Source organism: Ictidomys tridecemlineatus, chromosome 4 (genome assembly GCF_052094955.1).
Source record: "Ictidomys tridecemlineatus isolate mIctTri1 chromosome 4, mIctTri1.hap1, whole genome shotgun sequence".
Taxonomy (NCBI): Eukaryota; Metazoa; Chordata; class Mammalia; order Rodentia; family Sciuridae; genus Ictidomys; species Ictidomys tridecemlineatus.
Window position 1 is genome coordinate 117,544,710 of NC_135480.1, and position 23,691 is coordinate 117,568,400.

The 23,691-nt window shown below is 37.8% G+C and overlaps 1 protein-coding gene across 3 annotated transcripts in view; it reads left to right on the plus strand.

Moving 5' to 3' along the window:
- The first annotated feature begins 11,180 nt into the window (after window positions 1–11,180).
- The window catches only part of Glb1l3 (galactosidase beta 1 like 3), a 47,300-nt gene continuing 34,789 nt past the window's right edge, over window positions 11,181–23,691 (plus strand). Inside the window, exons 1-6 of one of the 3 annotated variants that reach the window (XM_078047365.1) lie at window positions 11,181–11,503; window positions 12,231–12,344; window positions 12,519–12,716; window positions 16,152–16,220; window positions 16,865–16,960; window positions 20,329–20,437. In XM_078047365.1, the coding sequence (XP_077903491.1) occupies window positions 11,481–11,503; window positions 12,231–12,344; window positions 12,519–12,716; window positions 16,152–16,220; window positions 16,865–16,960; window positions 20,329–20,437 (609 nt within the window). In that variant the 5' untranslated portion in view covers window positions 11,181–11,480. The remainder of the gene's footprint in view (window positions 11,504–12,230; window positions 12,345–12,518; window positions 12,717–16,151; window positions 16,221–16,864; window positions 16,961–20,328; window positions 20,438–23,691) is intronic. The other 2 variants (XM_078047363.1, XM_078047364.1) reach the window with 2 other exon arrangements.

A 23,691-nucleotide genomic window follows, 5' to 3' on the forward strand; every position in this document is an offset into this window, starting at 1 on the left:
ACCTTGGCCTTCCAAGTAGCTGGGATTACAGACATGTGCCGCCAAACCCAGCTCATGGCATACATTTATTGGCTGACAGACTGTGAGTTAAGGTCCCAATAGTGCATTTTCCCTTTTTCTGGGTGGGGGAGTGTCTGACTGTGGGAAGGCTGCCAATGTCTTTCCAGGGCGTCCTTCTTCCTGTCCAGGAAGGTGTAAGCCACCAGAGAAAATAAGTCAGAAATAATTAGTGAAGAACAAAAGACACAAAGTCAGAATTATAGTTTTAAAGTAGATTGCTTGATAGATCCAGCATACCTAGGAGTTGGAGCTGGACAATTAAAAAATGGCTCCCATGATTTATTTAAGGGAGTGCAGGGATAAGGTTTCAGGGGTGGAGCCTTGCTTCATGATGTTTTGCAGTCAGCAGGTTGACTGGCATCTTGGCAGCTCACCCCATCTCTGTTGCTGTGTGGGACCAGGTAGAGCTGAATAGGGCTCACAATGTGTTGGATGGTCTTGGCCAGAGGAAATTTCCAGTGGAAGTTCCCAGACACCAGATTCTCCTATTCACTAGGTTGCAATGTTGATGTAATACACACATAGCCCACGGATGGCTTGTGACATCTGTCTCAAGAGAACCAAAAACTCCACTATGCTGCCATTTTTCTGAATACATATCTTATGAAGAGCCTTTAAGTTTGTTTATGCATGTGCAGATTATCTATTACTTTATATTTTCTTATTTCTAAAATATTTCTTATTTTAGTTAGAAGAAATAAGGATAAATAGAAGATAAACAGGGTAGGAAAGAGGATTATAGTTTTAAATCTAAAAACTCCATGAACATTCTTTCCTGTACTTCCTATGCCTGTTTTTTCTCCAGGCCTAAATTCTTAAAAAGTGTAATAAATCTTAGAGTATTGTAAATCCATGTAATTAGTGCCTATATACCTTGTTAATCTATAGAAAGTATTTTAGACTAATTAAAAGAAGCTAAGAAAGAGATAGTTTTAGAAACTCATGGTAGAAGTATAGACCATTATAGATGTATAGGCCATTAACATATTAAATAGGTAATATTCTAACTAAAAATTCTGAAAAGAACCAGGACCCATGGCCTTCTCTGTGCTCCACAATCAAAAGAATCCAGCTTATTAAGCTGATAACATTCCATGTACCTCTCATGCTCACATCTAAGTTGATCAAACTGAAATTATGATATGCAATTTGAATAAGCTCAATAACTTGCGATACTGGGATTGAATCGAGGGGTTCTCTACCACAGAGCTATATCCTGAGTCCTTTATTATTTTTTAAGACAGGGTCTCATTAAGTTTTCCCAAATTGGCCTTGAACTTGCAATCCTCCTGCCTTAGTCTCTCAAATAGATTGGATTACAGGCATGCACCACCAAGCCCAGCTAAAGTTAGTTTTCTTTTAAAAAAAGAAAAAAGCACATCTCACTTTTCACCACCTGCACTCCCTCTCATTTCAGCATGTATTCTGCTTTACTGCTTGCCTTGCTGAATAAATCTTTTCTTCTGCCTCTTTTGTTGTGTCCTCAACTTCCTTTTTGTGGTGTAAATCAAGAACCTGACTGGGTTTAGATCTTCTTTTCCCTTTTGGGGAATCATCCCTCTAGTGACACAGTCATCTTTCTCTACACCTCAGACCCCACCCCTTTTTTCATTCCATAAATACCCCTAAGTGATATCATCAGGCAGGCAACTTTGAGTTTGAGTATTCCCTGTCCTCATGCTTGACTGCTTTGTGAATTAAATCATTTTTTTTATATATTTATTTTTTAGTTTTCTGCGGACACAACATCTTTGTATGTGGTGCTGAGGATCGAACCCGGGCCGCACGCATGCCAGGCAAGTGCGCTACTGCTTGAGCCACATCCTCAGCCCTGAATTAAATCATTTTGCAAAACTGATTGCCTTAGGGTTGGGCACAGTGCGTGACAGGTGAAGGTAAGACTGGTTTAGTAACATATGCTAAAGAATGGAAACATGCTTTTATCTCTTTTATAAAATATAGAAAAGATAAATATATTTGGATATGTTAATATAAAATTGTGTTATGAAAATGCATGTTTCTAATTTAAAAAATGCTGATGTGAAATGGTTCAAAATTGCTCTTTAGAAATTGCTCATTAGAAATTAATGTTCTTAAAGCTTAAAATTTTTTAATTAATGATAATTAAAACTAGAGGTAATAAAGAAAAGAAGAAAAGATGTGTTTTGGCAAGAAAAATTATAAGAAAGACTTGAAGATTTTTTGTTGTTGTTATGAAACAATAACTTTGGTTTCATGGTTGTTTCTGCATGAAGGAAGGCAGGCAAGCCTAAGTTGATAAAACTGAAATTATAATATGCAATTTGAATAAACTCAATAAGATCAGTCCAAGTCAAATTACCTATAAATTATTTAATAAACAGGGCTTTGCAATTGAATTGTAGAAATAAAATTGGGTTTTGAAAGGATATAAACCCTAAGCCTCTTGCTTGCTAAGTGTGCTCTACCACCGAGCTATACCCTCAGCTCAATGGATTAATTTCTAAGTGCAATGAGGAGTTTGTTTATATAACTCATATGGTAGGAATAGATTAAAATAACAAAATAAGGCGTAGATGGGTAAATAAATCAAAATCGGGTAAGTGATATAAAGAAAATACACAAAGAATTGGCCATGAAAGAAAGTGTCAGGTTTCTATTTAGACTTAGCATGCTCAAAGAAGGACACTCTGAGGAGTAGATATGAAATGTCTTATTTAAAGTATGAAATAGAGTGCCACTCAAGGGAATGCACCATTCTTTCACTGTATTACATTTGCAAAGGCTTTGATGGGTAGTTCATAGTGAACAAGGTAGGAGTGGCTAGCATGCACATATAGAATCTCTAGATTTTTCTCCTGGTTATGCATCACACTCTCCTACTTTTTGTTTGCTGGTTAGTTTTGATTAGGTGCTAGACATCATGAATCTTATGCTACTTTTGCTGGACTTTCTATAGTACACAGTATGCAGTTTGGAGGGGACAGAGGAAAGAATAATAGAATTAACAGAATCTGAAAGCACAGGGATTATAGACTTCATAAGCAAAACAAACAAACAAACAAACAAACAAACAAAAAACCAGAAATGCAGACATCTGTGGGGAAAAATTACAAAAAGATCTAATGCTCATACTGTGATAGTGAAAGAAGAGAGAAGAATGTAAGGGTGCAGAAAGAATATTTGATAAAATAACAGAAGTCCACTTGAGAGGATGGAGTAAATGCACTAACACAAAAACTTGTACTCAAATGTTCATAGCAGCATTTGTCATAATAAGCAAAAAGTGAAAGTATCATAAATGTCCATTAACTGAGGAATGGATAAAAAAATAAGAAAGACTCATGCAATCACATATTATTTGGTCATAAAAAGGAATACATTGATATATTCTACAATGTGAATAAATCTTAAAAATATTATGCTTGCGGAAAGAAGCCAGGCACAATGAACCCAATGTCATATGATATTATTTTAATAAAATGTCCTAAGTCTAAGTAGCACATCAATAGAGCCAAAAAAGTAGATTCATGGTTATTCTTAGTGCTAAAGAAAGGGAAAAATGGGGAGTGATGACTAATAGGTATGGGGATGCTTTTCTTTTTAGGGTGATTTGAATTTCTTGAACTTAGTGATGATGGTTGTATAACCTCATGAATATACCTCATACCACTAAATTAAACACTTTTTAATGGCAAATTTTATAAATTTAAGTTTCATCTCAATTTAAGAAATAATGGATGAAAAATTATTGAATTTGGTGAAAGAATCAAACCTCAAATTAATAAGCTATTCAAATTCAAACAGAAAAAAAACCAAAGAAATATACAGAAAGCCTCACAATTAAACCAAACACTAAAAATAAAGAAATACTCTTGAAAGCAGCCAGACAAAATTGATTATCTCTAGGGTAACCCCCCCTGAAGTTGAAGCCAATTATGAGACATGGAATACAACCCTATTTAACAGAGGCCAGAGGAGATGGCACAATATTTTTCAAGTTCTGAAAGAAAATAACTCAAATGAAAATTGCTATTTATCCTAAACACACAAGAAACAGAAAGCAAAAATAGACAAATAAGAGTACATCCAATTAAAAATTTCTGCACAGAAGAGTAAACACCAAGACAGTGAAGAGAAAAAGTACAGAACAAGAGAAAATATTTGCAAAGTATTCATCTGAAAGGGGTTAATATCCAGAATACATAAAAACTAAAAACTCAATAAAAATAAGTTAATTAAAAATAGGCAATAGATCTAAACAGACATTTCTTAAAAGAAATATATGGCTGACAAGTATATGAAAAAATGTTCCACACTAAGTATCAGGGAAATACAAATCAAAACTGATATAAGGTATCACTTCACTCCAGTTAGAATGCCTATTGTCAGGTGGGAGGTCAAGCCCGGTGGTCCAGATTCATCCACACTGGCCTGTTCGGGACCCAGGCTCAGAGTAGGCCCTGTCCACCAATCCCCTGGTGGGGCAGACACCACCAGAGCCTAACCTCTGGCACAGGACCTTCCCTTCCAACCAGCAGACTAGCAGGGGAGCCGAGATCCAGGCCAAACTGCCCACACCAGCTCATAGGGGACTCAGGCTCACAGTAGGTCTGGTCCACCCTTCCACCAGTGGGCCAGACACCCCTCTGGAGGCTATCCTCTAGTGTAGAACTGCCCTTTCTGAGGAGCAGACTACTGCAGGAGGTCAAGCCCAGTGGCCCAGATCCACCCACACCAACTTGCGCAGGACCCAGGTCCAGGATGCAGTAGCATACATTGAGGGACACCAGCAGGGTCTGGAAGCCCAACATCAAGGTGAGGTACAGACAATCTGCACAGGTACTACAAGAATATAGAGAAGAAACTGTAATATCTCAGATCCACACAGCAAGAAAGGAAGACACATAGACAACATGAAAAAATAAGTGAGGAAAGTGCCCCAAACAATCCAGGACACTATAATAACATAACCTATGGATAGTGAAGTTGATAAAATGTCAGAGAAGGAGTTCAGAAGGTTCAAATTAAAAGTATCTGTGAACTAAAGAATGACCTAAATGAGCAAATACAGGCAAGAACTGATCACTCCAACAATGAGATAAAAGAGCAAATACAGGTAGCAAAAGATTACTTCAAGAGAGAGATAGAGACTTTGAAAAAAAGCCAGTCAGAAACCTTTGAAATGAAAGATATAATAAATCAAATAAAAAACTCAATAGAAACCATAACCAACAGACCAGATCACTTGGAAGAAAGAACGTCAGATAATGAAGACAAAGTATACAATCTGGAAAATAAAGTTGACCACACAGTGAAGATAGTAAGAATACATGAACAGAATATCCAAGATTTATGGGACAGCTTCAAAAGACCAAATCTAAGAATTATTGGGATAGAGGAAGGCACAGAGTTTCAAACCAAAGGAATGCACAATCTCTTCAATGAGATAATATCAGAAAATTTCCCAAGCATGAAGAATGAATTGGAAAACCAAATACAAGAGGTTTATAGGACACTAAATGTACAACATTACAACTGATCTACAGCAAGTCACTGTATAATGAAAATGCCTAGCATACAGAATAAGAATAGAATTTTAAAAGCTGCAAGAGAGAGGTATCAAATCACATATAGGGGGAGACAAATTTGTATCTCAGCAGCTTTTTCAACCCAGACCCTCAAAGCCAGGAAACTGTGGAACAACATATACCAAGCTCTGAAAGAAAATGGATGCCAACCAAGAATTTTATGTCCAGCAAAACTAAGCTTTAGATTTGATGATGAAATAAAAACCTTCTATGATAAACAAAAGTTAAAAGAATTTACAACTAGAAAGCCTGCACTACAGAACATCCTCAGCAAAATATTCCAAGAAGAGTAAATGAAAAACAATGATGAAAATCAGCAGAGGGAAGTATTACATTAAAGGAACATCTAATCAGAAGAGAAACCAAATCACCTTAAATACCAAAAATAAACAAAAATGGCTGGGAATACAAATCATGTCTCAATAATAACTCTGAATGTTAATGGCCTAAACTCACCAATCAAAAAACATAGATAAGCAGATTGGATTAAAAAAAAAAGTCTAACCAATATGCTGCCTCCAAGAGACTCATCTCATAGGGAAAGACATCCACAGACTGAAAATTAAGGGTTTGGAAAAATCATATCATTCACATGGATTGCGGAAGCTAGCAGGGGTTTCCTTCCTCATATCAAATTAAGTAGACTTCAAAGTAAAGTCAATCAGGATAAAGAAGGACACTACATACAGCTCAGGGGAACCATACACCAATAAGACATAACAATTATAAATATATATGCCCAAACAATGGAGCATCTATGTTCATCAAACAAACTCTTCTCAAGTTCAAGAGTCAAATAGACCACAACACAATAATTTTGGATGACTTTAACACACTTCTTTCATCACTAGATAGATCTTCCAAATGAAAGCTAAACAAAGAAACTATACAGCTTAATAATACAATCAATAACTGAGACTTAACTGACATATATAGACTATTTCATCCTTCAATGAGAGAATACACTTTCTTCTCAGCAGCACATGGATTCTTCTCTAAAATAGACCATATAATATGCCACAAAGCAACTCTAAGCAAATATAAATAAGTAGAGGTATGACCCTGCATTCTTTCAGATCACAATGGAATGAAATTAAAAATCAATGATAAAATAAGAAATAAAATCCACTTCAGCACCTGGAGACTAAATAATATGCTACTGAATAAACAAAGGGTTGCAGAAAACATCAAGGAGGAGATTCAAAAATGTGAATGAGAACACAGATACAATATATCGAAATCTCTGGGACACTATGAAAGCAGTTCTAAGAGGAAAGTTCATTGCATGAAGTTCACTCCTTAAAAGAAAAAAAATAAACAAATAAATGAATTATTGTTACATCTCAAAGCCCTAGAAAAAGAAGAACAAATCAACACCCAAAGCAGCAGAAGACAGGAAATAATTAAAATCAGAGCTGAAGTCAATGAAATTGAAACAAAAGAAGCAACTGAAAAAATTGACAGAACAAAAAGTTGCTTCTTTGAAAAAATAAATAAAATTTACCAACCCTTAGTCATGCTAATGAAGAAAAGGAGAGAAAAACTCAAATCACTAACATACATAATGAAAAAGGAAATATCACACAGACACTACAGAAATACAGAAGATAATTAGAAGTTATTTTGAAAACTTGTACTGCAATAAAATAAAGAATATCAAAGATATCAACAAATTTCTAGAGTCATATAATTTGCCCAAATTGAATCAGGATGGTATACACAATTTAAACAGATCAATTTTAAGTGACAAAATAGCAGATGCCTTCAAAAGTCTACCAATCAAGAAAAGCCCAGTTCCGGATGGATACATAGCTGAGTTCTACAATTTCTTCTTAAAGAAGAACTAATACCAATACTCTTCAATTTATTTCAGGAAATAGAAAAAGAGGCAGCACTTCCAAACTCATTCTATGAGGCCAAAATCACCCTGATCCCCAAACCAGGCAAAGACACATCAAAGAAAGAAAACTTTAGACCAATATCTCTAATGAAGCATAGATGCAAAAATTCTCAATAAAATTCTAGCAAGTAGAATTCAAAATTATATAAAAAAGATTGTGCATCAAGATCAAGTGGGCTTTATCCCAGGGATGCAAGGTTGGTTCAACATACAAAAATCAATAAATGTAATTCATCACATCAATAGACTCAAAGATAAGAATCATATGATCATCTCAATAGATACAGAAAAAGCATTTGACAAAATATAGCACCTTTTTATGTTCAAAACACTAGAAAAACTAGGGATAACAGAAGTATATCTCAACATTGTAAAGTCTATCTACACTAAGCCTCAGGCCAACATCATTCTAAATGGAGAAAAAATAAAGTCATTCCCTCTAAAAACTAGAACAAGACAGGGATTCCCTCTTTCACCATAATTCTTGAAACATTGGCCAAAGCAATTAGACAAACAAAAGGGATACACATAAGAAAAGAAGAACTCAAATTGGCACTGTTTGTTGACGATATGATTCTATACCTAGAAGACCCTAAAAGTTCTACCAGAAAACTTCTAGAACTGATAAGTGAATTCAGCAAAGTAGCAGGATATAAAATTAACACCTATAAATCAAAGCCATTTCTGTATATCAGTGACAAATCCTCAGAAAGTGAAATGAGGAAAACTACCCCATTTATAATGGCCTCAAAAATAAAATAAAATACTTGGGAATCAACTTAACAAAAGATGTGGAAGACCTATACAATGAAAATTACAGAATTCTAAAGAAAGAAGTCAAAGAAGACCTTAGAAGATGGAAAGATCTACCTTGCTCTTGGATAGACAGAATTAATATTATCAAATGACCATACTACCAAAAGCACTATACAGGTTATATGCAATTCCAACAAAAATCCCAATCATATTCCTCATAGAAATAGAAAAAGCATGAAATTCATCTGGAAAAATGAGAGATCCAGAATAGTTAAAGCAATCCTTAGCAGGAAGAGTGAAGCAGGCAGCATCACTATACTAGACCTTAAACTATACTACAGAGCAATAATAACAAAAACAGTATGGTATTGGCACCAAAATAGACTGGTAGACCAATGGTACAGAATAGAGGACTCAGAGACTAACCCACAAAATTACAATTATCTAATATTAGACAAAGGAGCCAAAAACACACATTGGAGAAAAGATAGCCTCTTCAACAAGTGATGCTAGGAAAACTGGAAATCCATATGTTACAAAATGAAATTAAACTCCTATCTCTCACCATGCACAAAACTCAACTCAAAGTGAATCAAGGACCTAGAAATTAAACCAGAGACCCTGCATCTAATAGAAGAAAAAGTAGGCCCTAATCTCTATCATGTGGGATTAGGCCCAACTTCCTAAATAAGACTCCTTTGGCTCAAGAATTAAAATCAAGAATCAAAAAATGGGATAGACTCAAACTAAAAGGTTTCTTCTCAGCAAAAGAAATAATCTGTGAGGTAAATAGAGAACCTACATCTTGGGAGCAAATCTTTACCCCTCACACATCAGATAGAGCTCCAATCTCTAGGGTATATAAAAAAGTTAAGCACCAAAAAACAAAAAACAAAAACAAAAACACAAACAAACAAACAAACAAACAAACAAAAAACAATAAATGGGCCAAGGACCTGAACAGACACTTCTCAAAAGATGATATACAATCAATCAACAAATATATAAAAAATGTTCAACATCTCTAGCAATTAGAGAAATGCAAACCAAACCACTCTAAGATTTCATCTCACTCCAGTTAGAATGGCAGCTATTATGAATACAAACAACAAGAAGTGTTGGTGAGGATGTGGGGAAAAAGGTACACTCATACATTGCTGGTGGGATTGAAAATTGGTGCAGCCAATATGGAAAGCAGTATGGAGATTCCTTGGAATCTGGGAATGGAACCACCATTTGATCCAGCTATCTTTTTTCCTTGTTCTATACCTAAAGGACTTAAAATCAGCATACTACAGGGACACAGCCACATCAATGTTTATAGCAGCACAATTCACAATAGCTAAACAGTGAAACCAACCCAGACACTCTTCAATAGATAAATGGATTTTAAAAATGTAATACACACACACACACAATGGAATATTACTCAGTAATCAAAGAGAATAAAATCATGGCATTTGCAGGTAAATGGATGGAGTTAGAGAAGATAATGCTAAGTGAAATTAGCCAATCCCCAAAAAACAAATGCTGAATGTTTTCTTTGATATAAAGAGGCTGATTCATAGTGGGATAGGGAGAAGGAGCATGGAAAGAACAGAGTAACTCTATAGAGGGCAGAGGGGTTGGAGGGAAAGGGAGGGAGCATGGGGTTATAAATGATGGTTTAATGTGATGATCACTATTATCCAAAGTACATGTATGAAGACACGAATTGATGTGAATCTACTTTGTATACAATCAGAGATATGAAAAATTGTTCTCTATTTGTGTAATAAGAATTGTAATAAGATTCCACTGTCATATATAAATAAAAAAGTAAAAATAAAGAATTTCTATTGTCAGAAAGACAAAAGAGGATAGTGAGGAAGTGGAGAAAAAGGAATCCTTCTATCCAACTGGAGGAGGTAGGGATATAAATTTGTACAGCCATTATGGAAAGCAGTGTGGGAGGTCATCCTCGCCTGTGTTTTGAGTTACCTCCCTGGCTGGGTGAGAGGCGTTTAGACACATCTTTGTGTCCAGAGCTTTCCCCACCCTTCTCAGGTCCGAGGGCTTGTCTGTGTGGAGGTGTGTCTGGCCATACCCTGAAGACCCAATCATCGCACCTGACCTTGGGTTCTTTCTTTGTCTTTTTTGGAACTGGGGGTCGAACCCAGTGCTTTGCGAATGCAAGGCAGACGCTTTGCCACTGAGCTACATCCCAGCCCCACACTTGACCTTGGGACACTGCTCCCCTTAATCTTCACTGGATGGGATTTTCCCCAGAATTTTTTGTTCCCCAATAAAAGTCCACTCCCTGGCATGTTTCTCTCTCTCTCTCTCTCTCTCTCTCTCTCTCTCTCTCTCTCTCTCTCTCTCTCTCACTAGCCTCTTCAGTAAACCTCGATACCATAATAGGTAGCTGGAGGCTGGAGCTAGGAGAAGCCGTCCTGGAGCTGGTTTAAAGGTAATCGGAGTCTATCTCTTTAATTCAAAACTCCCTAAGGATTTCTCACATACCGAACCTTCATTTATGAAGCCTGTACTGGTCGTGGCCTAAAAAGCAGTATGTAGGTTTCTCAAAAATTTAAAATAAAATTTAAAATAAAATAAAACCTGGTCTTCCATCACACCCTATTCAGTCTTTAAGCATTTACCCATCCTACAAAAATTCCCTAAACTGTGTTTAGAACTTCTTCATTTTAGTCTGAAGTGCTGCATCTGGAACCTGGTCAATGGGCACTGAATGGACACTGAATTTTTTGCTGAACCAGTGGAATCAGGACTTCTGGCTTTCCAGTACAAGGCAGCTAAGTTCTTTCCTCCCACTGATCTTCAGATTCTGTGCCAGCTGGCTGTTGTCTCATAGTTTAGGAAAGGCAAGCTCCAATGATAATACAAGGATCCTCCTGTTTTACTTCTCAGGGCTGAGCGGCATCTGTGTCAAGGACGGGAGGTCTGCACACCCTGGGCTGCAGGCTCCTCTGTTCTTTGGAGTAGAGTCTGACAGACTTCCCGGGGCATTGTTTGACAGACTTTTGTGGTGTGAGGTCCAGGAATCCCTGTGCCAACTCCTCTGGATGGATTTCACTCCAGGTTCCAGGCTCAGAGCTCAGATTTGACCTCTGCCCCGTTCTGCCTGGTGTTCTGCATCTGAGGCTACAGAGAGGGGCAGAAACAGTAAGGGATCTTGGATCACTGGCCTCACTGAGATGGGCTCCCTGCCCTACACCAGGTAACTCATCCCAGCTGCCTATGGGACTGTCCAAGTCTGTGGCCCAGCCTGCCCTTCCAGGAGCTGGGGCCTTTCCTCCTACCTAGTGCTGCTTTCCCATAACCCTGAGTGGTCTTAGTAGAGAGCCTCCTAGACCTTCCCCCACATCCATTCTATCAGTTGTGCACAGCTATTCCTGGCCCCAGGCCCTGGGAGCGTTATGTGGACTGAGACGTCTTCCTGGTCCTTAAACATGCAGGAGACTCTTCTCATTAAGTCCCCTTTCAAGCTTCCTCCCTCCCAGCTCTTTCTTATGTAGAAAGCCCCCTTGTCCTGTGCTGCTGGGGGTCTTTACATTTAATTCAGTACAAGAAAATCCAGGGTTCTGGCTGTAGACAAGGTGCTCCAGTACTGCACCCTGTTTCCTTCCTGGACCCTCTGTGTGGACTGCCCCACCTGAGGTGAAGCCCCCTTTCTTCCCTGACTTTGCCTGACCCCCAGTGATTAAACCTGTCCAGTTTCTGTCTGTCCCCAGCTTCAGTTCTGACTGAGGAGGACTGGGATAACTGGTGATGGGAAACCTGGGTAGAGCCAGGTGGGGCTGTAGTTCTCTTACCTTAGGCTCCCCTAAGAGAATCCCTGCTTGTGATGAGATTCCTGTAGAGGACCCTAGAGTAACCTTCTGGTCCTTACAGCTTGAGGAGGCCAACACCTTCATGTCGTTACTGTTATATTTTTCTCCCCACAGTTGCTGCCTAGCCTGGAAAGGAATCGTGGGCATCTTTTTTCTGCCAATTATCTTATCAGGTTTTGCTTCTTGCCCTAAACATGAAGATGGAAAAGTGACTTGGTCTTCATGCAGGTTTGCCTGAGTGGGGAACCTGAGTGGGTAACAAGGGAGCTTTCTCTTACTGGAGAAAGAAATATGCTTACCATGCACAGGGCAGGTCCTGCAAACAGGAACTTCATTTTCTTGAAGGTTGCAGCAGGCTCTCCTGTCTATCTTCCTTCTTCCTTCCTTCCCCTTTCCATGCAGGTCTAACTGGTCTCATCTGAACCCTCTCACACTGAAGAAACGATCTGAGGGACTTGTTGGAAGGTGTGCACACTTCACCTTGGAGGGTCATAAGTTCCTCATCTTCGGGGGCTCCATCCATTACTTCCGGATGCCCAGGGAGTACTGGAGGGACCGCTTGCTCAAGCTGAAGGCCTGTGGCTTCAACACTGTTACCACGTGAGAGCTGCCCCTCAGCCTCTATCACCAGCTTACCCCATGGGGCTCCTGGAATATGCATCCCGGCTTAGAGCAGTCTCTTGTTTTGGAGTGCAGTATCAGGAGCTGTCTCCAGAATAGATATTTAGAGCACATTCTTTTTATGCTTAAATGTCGAGCTGTCGGCTACCAAACCATAATTTCCTCAGTGATCAAAGCTTTGGATAGGGATTAACAAGACAAATGTAAGGGAGTAGATGATTTATCAAGAATTTGATAATTTATTTGATCCCTTGGGAGCACTTTGTTTAATGACATGTTGGATGCATACTTACAGATGAATATACACAGGCTTACAGATTTTAAAAATACCTTCCATTTATGTATGTGGATAAGAATACCTAGAGGAATAGCACCAGTATCACAAAATGAACAAGAAGAAAATACCAGCATCACTAAGTGAAGTTTAATGGTCTTAAGGGAAAAAACATTGCAGGGTAATGCCTGAGATGTAGGGATTTAGAGTCAGATACACACGGCCACCAGTGCAATTCTGCCTCCTACTAACCTTCCTATGTCAGGCCCAGAACCCTCCACTGTAAAGACATAAGGTTGTCTCATAAGAAGCTCCATGACTTAACCATGAAAACAACAAATCTTTGAAGTTGATGACAAAAAGTTGATCAAGAAACAGAAAAGTGTATTGTGCATCATAAAATGCCCTTTGAAGAACATTTAAATTTTACAACATGGAATAAACATTCTACAGTGTAATCTTCAATATATAAAAGTCTATGTCTTCTATCAGTTAATATAAGGAAAAAATAAAGGCAGTTTTTTTGTTTTTGTTTTTTACGTGCTAGGATTGAACATAGGACCTTATACATGTTAGATAAGCACTCTACCCCCCACCCAAAGGCAGTCCAAAAATGCATTAGCAAAATGCTCTGGCGCATATAAAGTCATATTTGCATCAGAATTATATTAATTATGTTAATACCAAAATACATAATGCTAGATTGACTTCCTGGGTTAATTCTGCATTGACTATTATGGGTTATACTCATGATCTAACAATATTTTAAAAGAGATGGTACTGAGTTGTCTTCACATATCTATGCCACTGATCAGCTAGAGTTGGTACTAGGGGGAGAATTTGAAATTGATAGGCTGCAAATTGATAAGTCGTATATCTACTGTGCAAGAAACATCATGAGAAATAATTATTGAGCTTCACTGAGATCTGCTACTGCAGCTACCAATTTAGTTTTGTGTACTCATCTTTTCAAGCAGTGACATTGACAGTTTTTCTAAAATTCAATGTAACTTACAGTCCTGGGATGAATTTGATTTACTTATGTTTACCTATAATTGTAAGAGAAATTGATTTGAAATTTTAATTTAGTTAGTGTTCTTGTTCAGTTTTGATATCAATCCTATAATTAAGCTCATAAAATGAGTAAATCTTTTTCTACTCATTGATAATATTTTCAAAAGAATTATCTTTGTTCTGAGTGTTTCTTAAAATTAACTATAAAACTCTGTGATCACTATCTTTTATGGTTGTGAGGGTGAGATTCATAGGATCTTGAATTTTTATTAAGTTATTTTCTCTTATTTCTTCTGAGTATATCCTATTTTTCTTAATAAGTGTTTTGCTTTCTTTTTTCTTGGGAGACTTTCTTCTTTCTGACTGGGACTTTGAAAAATCTTCCTTTTTTCCCTGTACTCGCTGCATTGTGTACTTGGGCTATTTAGCAATCTCATTGGGAGCTGGCTGTCCTTTTGATAATAATCCTATCTAATTTTTAATTTATTTTCAAATAACTGGCAAGTAGTTTTGTTAATCATCCCTGTTTTTTTTTTTTTTTTTTTTTGGATTTCTATTCCACAATTTCTGAGTTCTGTGTAATTTCTTCTCTCCTACCTAATTTGATTTGGTTCTTTCTCCTCATTGTTTTCCTCTCCTTGGCTCACCATCTCTGTTAATTAATTGTTTCTCTCTTCACCTCTCCTTTTTACTTTTCTTCCTCTTCTTATTCTTTTCTGACTTGAATATTTAATTCTTTTTCCTTCTAGGACTTCTTGTTTTTATAATGGGGCCATTTAGAGATATGAATGCTTTTCCTAAGTATTGCTTTAGTTATATATAAAGTATATAAAGTACAGTATAACAAGACTGGCCAAGTCTTGTTATACTGTACTTTCAAAATCATTTAGTTAAAATATTCATAAGTTTTGTTGAATTTCCCTCCTTGACCCATAAACAATTTGGGAATGTGCTTTCTGCTTTTTTTTTTTTTTTCATTGTGGTACTAGGGATTGAACCCAGAGACTTGTGCATGCAAGACAAGCACATTACCAACTGAGCTATATCCCCAGCCATGCTTTCTGTTTTATTTGTTTGTCATACTTTTTATTATTATTTTAAACTGTCATTTTTATAATTTAGTTACCTTTGTCTTGAGATCATAAACTATGTGACATACACTTCTGGAATTTGGAATCTGTTGACTATTAGGTTTTAAAATATATTTATAAATTCCACATTTTAATCATGTTGTTGAAATCAATATTCTTATAATTTTTCTACATATTTTCTTTATTTCTTAGAGAGGTATTTTAATCCTTTCACTATGACTGTGAAATCAACTTATCCATTTCCTCTCTAATTCAGTCAGCTTCTCCTTTAGTAGAGGCTACTTCATTAAGGGCATAGAAGGTTGAATAGTACATTTTGTGGATGGAATTATTTTTATGTAAGGCCACGCACCTTATCTGTCTGCCACTATTGCCTTAAAACCATTTGCATACTATCAGTTTTATTAGTGTAATTTTACCTTATACATCTTTCTTCATCTTTCAGTTTTTCAGCAATTTTCCTTAAATCACTTGTAAGTAGCTTTTTGCAGTTTTTATTCTATTCTCACAATAGAGCTACATGCATATAAAAAACAGAGTTAATACAAATTTTACACATGTCCTTTGACTCTGCAGGCAGCCCTCTGAGGAAGGACCTTGGCAGAGGATCTTCTTGCTGAGGTCTAAAGACTGAACCCTACTGAATTGCATTTCCCTTGTCCTCATAGAAACTCTTCATATCTTCTTACTTTGTTTAATTCTTAGCAAGACTATATCAGGCAGATATGCACATTTTTGTTGTGTTTTTTCTTTTTCTTTATATTTTTAATGGGTATTATAAAGAATGGAGTGGTAAGTGAAATTATATGTAAATCTAAGGAACCTAGAATCCAAGGATAATTGATACCTTGGACCACAATTGAGCAATAGAGAAAGGAATTGTTGAAGATAGTCATTGTTCTTGTGATAGAGGTTATTTTCCATCAGAAACTTAAACTCACTGAACTATTGCAGGGTTTGACTTCGTTTGGGGATGATGTAACAACTGGAAAATATAAATAAGATTCTTATTGCACTTTCCTATTCCTTTCCCAGCTACATTCCATGGAACTTGCATGAGCCAGAAAGAGGCCAATTCTACTTCTCTGGGAACCTGGACATGGAGTATGTATTGCTACTGTTTCTGTGACCTGGCTTGGGGCAGGAAGTAGAGACATGTCTACTTGGGGTTGATTTGGAACTCTAGGGGTATCTTCGCTTATCTTTGAGAACAAAAGAGGTCCTGAGGTCTGGACCCCTGGTCTCAGGATGCTGTGAGAGGCTCAGCACCCAGGGCTCAAATGCTCCCCAGAAATGACTATTACCCAGGGACTTGTGGCTATTGGGATCTAGTCCCACTTCTCCACTGCAGCTAAGAGGGGCCAAGACCCCTGGCGCTGCCCAACTCTGCAATGGTGTTTAGCAACTTCGTCTGGGAGCTGGCTGTCCTTTCGATCATCATGTCCATTATTGGAGACAGACCCTCTGTACCATATAGGATGACATTTTTTCTTAGATCCCATGAGGCTGGGTAGATGGTCCTGATGCCCACAGCTAATGCGAACCCAGCTCCCAGGGCCTCTGGCCTCCCACCTGGTGGACTAATTTCCTGCTTTGCTGGGCTGAACGGGGCTAACTCTTTCTCACTCCAGTGTCCCTAGTTGAGAACAAGGGGAAGAGTGGGCAACTTGTTATGTGTATGGGCTTCTACCCAGGCAGCCTCCTCTCTGCACTGCCATGAGAGGATCTGACTTTGTTTACCTTCCTAGAGCCTTTGTCCTGTTGGCTGCAAAGATTGGGCTGTGGGTGATTCTGCGTCCAGGACCCTACATCTGTGCAGAGGTTGACCTTGGGGGCTTGCCCAGGTGAGCAGGACTCTAAGTCCAAGAGCTATAATTTAATAATGTGTTTTAATTCATGAAAAATAACACTTCAGTCAGATGATAATGAAATTCACCTTTATTGACCGAGCAAGTGTTTTTTTTTTTTTTTTTAATTTTTCACTGTGCCATGTACTTCATATCCTGTCCTGTGAAGCCTGCAGTGGTGTGGGGGAGTTGTGGGCACTACTGTCATCCCATTTCACAGGTAAAGCAGATATGGGTCCTGGTAATGGACAATAAGAGGTAAGAGGGAGCAGCAGTTCTTGGGATTCTAATCCCACAGAGGAGGAGCTGAGGCCACCTCTGTTCTTCTTATTGGATGGGAGGGAAGAGACCAGAAAGAACAGAGAAAGTTCTGACAACCACTTAGCTTCTTCTGGCAAACTCAGATCTTACTCTCTTTTGTTGAGGTCAGGCCACCTTCTCCAACCATAAAGAACTCAGCCTATTTATCAGCCTTTTCTATTTTCTTGGCTTTTATTGCTGAGATGCTGACTCTCTGCCCAGATTGCTCAGTCTCAGAGTAAGAATCCAGGAATCCTCTTCTGTAATCCCTCTGAACTGACAGGTCCCAGTCCCATCTTGGATCTGTCTTTGATTGATCAGTTAGTAATTCCCCAAGTGAGATAAAGGCTTTGTTTTATCCCAGATGAATACCTTCCTTTCAATGCAGGAGAAGCAGCCTTCTTTTCTTTCTATGGGTGTACTGTAGTTATACATAACAGAATTCATTGCTCTGTATTCATTGTTACGTATTCATCATTAGGTCAGTTTTATTCTTTAATATCTCCCTTTTCCTCTCCTCTTCCCTTCCCCAGTCTCTCTTTATTCTATTTGTCTCATTTCTATTTTCATGAGATACTCCTTATAAGTGTATAGCCTCGCCAATGTATATTATTGTTTGTAATCTTGATGACTACCATTCTAACTGGAATAAGATGAAATCTCAGTTTTAATTTTGATATGTATTTGCCCTGTTGCTAAAGATGTTGAACATTTTTTCATATAATTGTTAACCGTTTGTGTTTCTTCTTTTGAGGAATGTCTGTTTACTTCTTTTGCCTAAATTATTGGTTGGGTTATTTGCTTTTTTGGCATTGAGTGTTTTTGAGTTCTTTACCTATTCTGGATATTAATCCCCTGTCTGAGGAGTAGTTGGCAAAGATTTTTCCCCCATTTTGTAGGCTGCTATAACTTTACGCTCTTAATAATTTTTTTTTTTTTGCTGTGCAGAATCTTTTGAATTTATGGCATCTCACTTGTTGATTCTTGGTTTTACTTCTTGAACTGTAGGGATCTTGTTGAGGAAGTTGGTGCCTGCACCTATATGATGGAATGTTTACCCTATGTTTTCTTCTAGCAGTTGCAAGATTTCTGGTATAATTCGTAACCCCTTTGATCCATTTTGATTAACTTTTGTGTAGGGTGAAACACTGGAACTATTTTCATTCTCCTACATATGGATATCCAGTTTTTCCTATGCCATTTGTTTAAAAGGCTGTCTTTTTTCCATGATATATTTTGGGCATCTTTGGCTATTATCAGATGACTATATCTGCGTGGGTTTGTATGTATGTCTTCTATTCCATTGGTCTTTTTTTTTTTTGGCCAGTATTATATGCTTTTGTGAGTATAGCTCTGTAGAATAATTTAAAATCAGATATAATGCCTTCAATATTGCTTTTTTAATACTTAGAATTACTTTTGCTATTTGGGTCTTTTATTCTTCTATATGAATATTAAGAATGTTTTTTTCTTGTCCTGTGAAAAAGGCCATTGAACATTCTTGCTCTGTCTTCCACTTGAGCTTTTGGGGGATATCTCATATCTAAACCATAACATGGAGGTTTTGAACCTTAGAAATATAGGATTATGTCATCAGTAAACAGTGAAAATTTGACTTCTTCCTTTCCTATTTTTGTTCCTTTTATTTTATTCTCTTGCTTAATTGCTCTGGCTAAAATTTTATTACTATGTTGAATAGGAGAGAGGACATCCTTCTACTGTGCCCGATTTTAGGGATAATGCTTTCAGTTTTTCCCTATGCATTGTTATGTTAGCTTTGAGTTTGCCATATATAGCTTTTATGATGTTGAGGTAAATTCCTTTTATCCCTAGTTTCTTCAGTGTTTTTATTATGAATGAGAGCTAAATTTTGTGGAAGACTGTTTTTGCATTTATTGAGATGATTATGTAATTTTTGTAAGGATAGTTTGACATATGAAAATCATTAAAGTAAGTGGGAATTTCAGGGAAACAATTACTCCCATTATAGGTCAGATGGTAGGCTGGCCCTATCTTCTGTAACCTGTAGTGGGGTTTTCCTGGCTTCATGGTTGTATTGTGTTCTTCAAGTATCAAGTTGTTGTAGGGGACAGATGAGGCAAGGCACTGAAGATAGCAGGAAATAGTTTTATTTGGCTGCAGCCAGGTTCAGAGGATATAGCTTCTACTGTAATCAATTAATCCCCTGAACCCTGAGTTCAGGTAGTTTCAGAATTTTATACCCAGTGTATGAGGGGAGGGGCTTAGAAGTTCACAGTTTGCAGAAGTTCACATAAAAGCAGATTTTTTCGTTCACTGTTTTGGGGCAAGTTAACCCTTCAAGGACAGCTCCTGAGAAGGGGAGAGCTTCTTCTCCCCTTTCTTTCCTTCCCCTGACAGCTGTTACCATAGAGCCCAACTGGTAACTTCTCTTAGAAATGTAGACTTCTCTGTGAAGATCTAGCTCAAGGCCAGAGGCCTTGTTAAACTATTTGTCTTTTTATTATCACAGTTTGCATTTGAAAACACATTTCTACAAACTATCTATACTGGATAAATGTTTGTGAAAAACTAGTAAAGGGGTGTCAGCACCTGGAGTGCTGATTTCTTCTAGCCCAGTGGCCAAGTAATAGAGCAACAGGAAAATAAGTTTACGTACATTGAACTCTTTTGTAAAGACTCTTTATGTTGATAGTCCTATAATTAATTAAGGTGAAGATTTCTGGAGAAGCTTAGTTAAGATTTTTTGTGGAGGAGGGGGTGCCACTAGAAGATCTCAGCTGTGACCTTATGCCTGAGGAGCAGATGCTGTGCTCAATGTTCTCAGCGTACTGAAATAGAATAGAGAAGATTCAAGGAATTCTTTAAAACAATCAAACTCATAGGATGTGGGTGTAGAAGTCTGGTTAGGCTCAGTCCCTTCGTCTGATGAAATGGAGGACAAAGCACTTCCAAGGTCTAGAGTGCCTTGGGAAGTGTGTAGTGTGTTTCCTTCTCATCCTTACAAATCTGGCGCATGGTGTGAAAAGTTCACAGATTCCTCTGACCTTCCTGTCTCATACTAACCTGTTCCTTCTTGTCCCCAGCTGGCTTCTGCAAGACCCCAACATGAAACTGAGAACAACAGACAAAGGCTTTGTTGAAGCAGTTGATAAGTATTTTGATCACCTGATTCCCAGAGTGATTCCTCTCCAGGTAAAGCCCCTGACCTTTACTTCTGACACTGACTTTGGGGAAAGAGTGTTTTGGCTCAGTCACCAGCCAAATAGGTCATGTCCAGCCTCTATGAGAAATACAGGTGACTTTCTTATAACTTTGACTTTTGTACCCTCATGTCAAGCATAGAAATTTTGACTTGTCTTGTTAGACCAGGATGTAAAGAAAAGACCACTGACTCCAATTAAAATCAAATTAAAGCAAGCTTATTATTTCAACAGGCTGGGCTTCCTCTCCCAACAAAAACCGCCAGAGCCAAACACAGCCTCGAAGCTTTTTAGAAGAGCAGCTTTATAGCCTAGAAAGTTACACAAAGGGGAGTTACAGATAACAAAACTCTGAGGAGCATAACACAAAGGCTAGTTTATATTTTTGCTGGCCCTGACATCAGAATTTTTGAAGGTCATTAGAGCCTCAGAGAGGGTTGTTATCTGGTCAGGGAAAGCCAGGCATGGGTGAGTTCAAGGCATGGCAGGCATTCCAAGTAAGTTCAGAATTTTCAGTAATTTATAGTAAAGCCAAAATTAGCTTTTTATGCCTTTGTGGTGAGATGGCTCCCAATTTTAAGAGGGAATCAGACTGGGTTTATCAGTCTTTGTGGCTTTGTCCAGAGCTTCCAAAAAGACCTCCATGACAGAAGACAGGGACCCCAAAAAGGATTGTCATAGTTGTATCTGTGAGCTCAATATTCACTAAGCTTGCTGATCTGAATTTCCTATTTCTACTCTTTTGTTTGCAATTGTCAGTATAAACAGTTGGTAAAAAATCCTCAAAGGGTACAAAATAAATATTATAAATAAAATTCTCCCCCTCCAACATGTTCAAAAGCCATTTAGTATTTTTCCAGAGATTTTCAATGCATGCAGAAAAAAAAATGCACATATACAGAGATGTGTCTATGTATATCCTTTGCTTTACATAAAAATATAGTTTCCAGTGGATAGTTTTCCTTTATCACTTAAATTACCTCCCCTGCCTCCCACTCCCATACTGGGGATCAAACCACAAGCAAGGCTAGTGCTCTACTACTGAACTGCATCCATAGTATTTTCATTTCATTTTGAAAGAAGGTCTTTCTAAGTTATCCAGGCTAGCCTCAATTTGTGATCTTGTTGCCTTACCCTCCTGAGTAGCTGGTATTGCAAGTATGAACCACCTTGGCTGACTAAAATAATGTTTTTGAAATCTGTCATTCTTTTTTTTTTTTTCCCGCTTTTGTAGTGTTGGGAATTGAACCTAGGGCCTCACATATGCTAGACAAGGGTCCAACCCTAGCCTATGTCTTTATTTTAAATAGCTCTATAATACTCCATAGCAGAATATGCCATAATTCATTTAGTTAGTGCCCTACTCATGGATATTATAATCTTCCCAGTTTATATGATAATAAATAAATTGGTTTAGATATTGTTTTGTATTTGTATAATATAGCTACTATTGCCAACATTCAAGTTTGATTTAGTTACAGAAGTGAGAAAAACAATGGCATTTTTCCTTCAACATGTGGTACCTTGTCCTGATGCACCAGCAAGAAATGCTCATTCTCAGAACGTTAATTTATAGCTCAGAGACTAGTCCATGACAAAAAAAGTGCTGTATACTGTGCAGTCTGCAGTACAGCAATTGTTTGATTTTTGTGGTTTCATAAGTAAAATACATCTGCATTTTCAGAAGATGTGAATAACTATAAATCTTAGTTTAAGAGATCATCTTTTGATGTAACCCAAGATGGTATAACCACCAGGATTCTCAGGTAGTAGACTGAATTATATTAGACTCTTCTGTTTGGGGGAAACAAGACAGGGCTATAGATCCAGCCCTATGTAATTAATTCTGAATCATGGATTGTGAGTTATTCTGAATAAGATATTTATGGAGAGAAGAGTCAAAAGTTTAAAAAGGAAAGGAATAAGACAGGTACACTGGGAATGAGATTTCTGCAATAAAGCATTAGGAGAGATGGCAATCCTGAGGGGAAGGAACCCTGTCTTTAGGGGTGAACTCTGACTCTAGTGGTAGGGGTCTTCTTTTGTAAGAAGGCCTGTTTGTGATGGTTTTCACATGTTTCTGATGGTTTCATTGCTGCAATCTAGGGAAGATCAGTGACAATCTTTGTCTTCAAATTAGAAAGCCTTTGACTATTTGGATGGGAGTACAAGTACAATGCCACTTAGTGTTTGTATGTATTCATCAAGCAGAACAAATTTGGGATAAATATCCCATTGAAATTATGAGAGTAGAAAATCCTACTAGGAAATTGATGGGAAGCAAGGAATTCTTAAATGAATTCTAAAATGAAATGCCTAAGGCTTTACATTGCTTAATTGTTTGTATTTTAAAATTGTGGTATTTAATTGATTGGTTTCATTATTTTAATTATTATATCAATAGCTTCTTGAGTGCATTTACTGATTTACTTATGACTTTTTTAAAGTTTTTTTTTTAATTTTATAAAGTTAAGGTGGATTCTCTTACAATGGAATTTTTAGAAATCTCATGGTTTCAGCTGGGGAGAAGGTACTATTCGATAATGAGAATAATTGTTCTGTATTTCTTAGTTCAGAATATTTACGCCTCTTCAGTACTGAGCAGCAAGGCACCCTGTGGTTTTTTGGGAGGTTGCCAGGTCCTGAGCAGGAGCCATGGTTTTAGTCCACAGTGGGAAGACATTGTCCCTGCCCTTTGGAGATTACAGTCCTAAAACAAGACAAAAGGGCGACACAATAAGTATTATAGTGGCGATGTGAAGGAGGCACAGGAACCCCCTAACAGGCAGGGCGTACTAGCAAGGTCTTTCTGAAAAAGGGAGGTTCAGAGCATGTTTTCCTGAACAATTTATATTTGAATAGTGACCTGCAAAATGAAAGCCATCAGCCAGGCCAGGACAATGGTCCTGAGACCCCATAGTGTATGGATGGCAGGAATAGAATGAGGAATATGAAGAACTATAACTGTTTGGGGCAGTGTGAGGAGGGAACAAGGCCAAAGCAGTCCATCAAGGAACCTACCAAGTATGTTCATTCTCCCTTGTGCCCACTAGGAGCAGCATCCTCTTGTCTTAATTTACTGTATGGGCAATAGAGACTACAATGTTCCTTTTCACTGGGAGTGAAGACATTATATGTTTTTTCTCCAGAGCTTGCTTTGTTTTCAGTGTGGGCAAGATCAAAAAGAAGAAAATGAAGCTGAGTTTGGAAAGACAGTAAATAGTAAAATCCTGAAAAGTGCTTTGA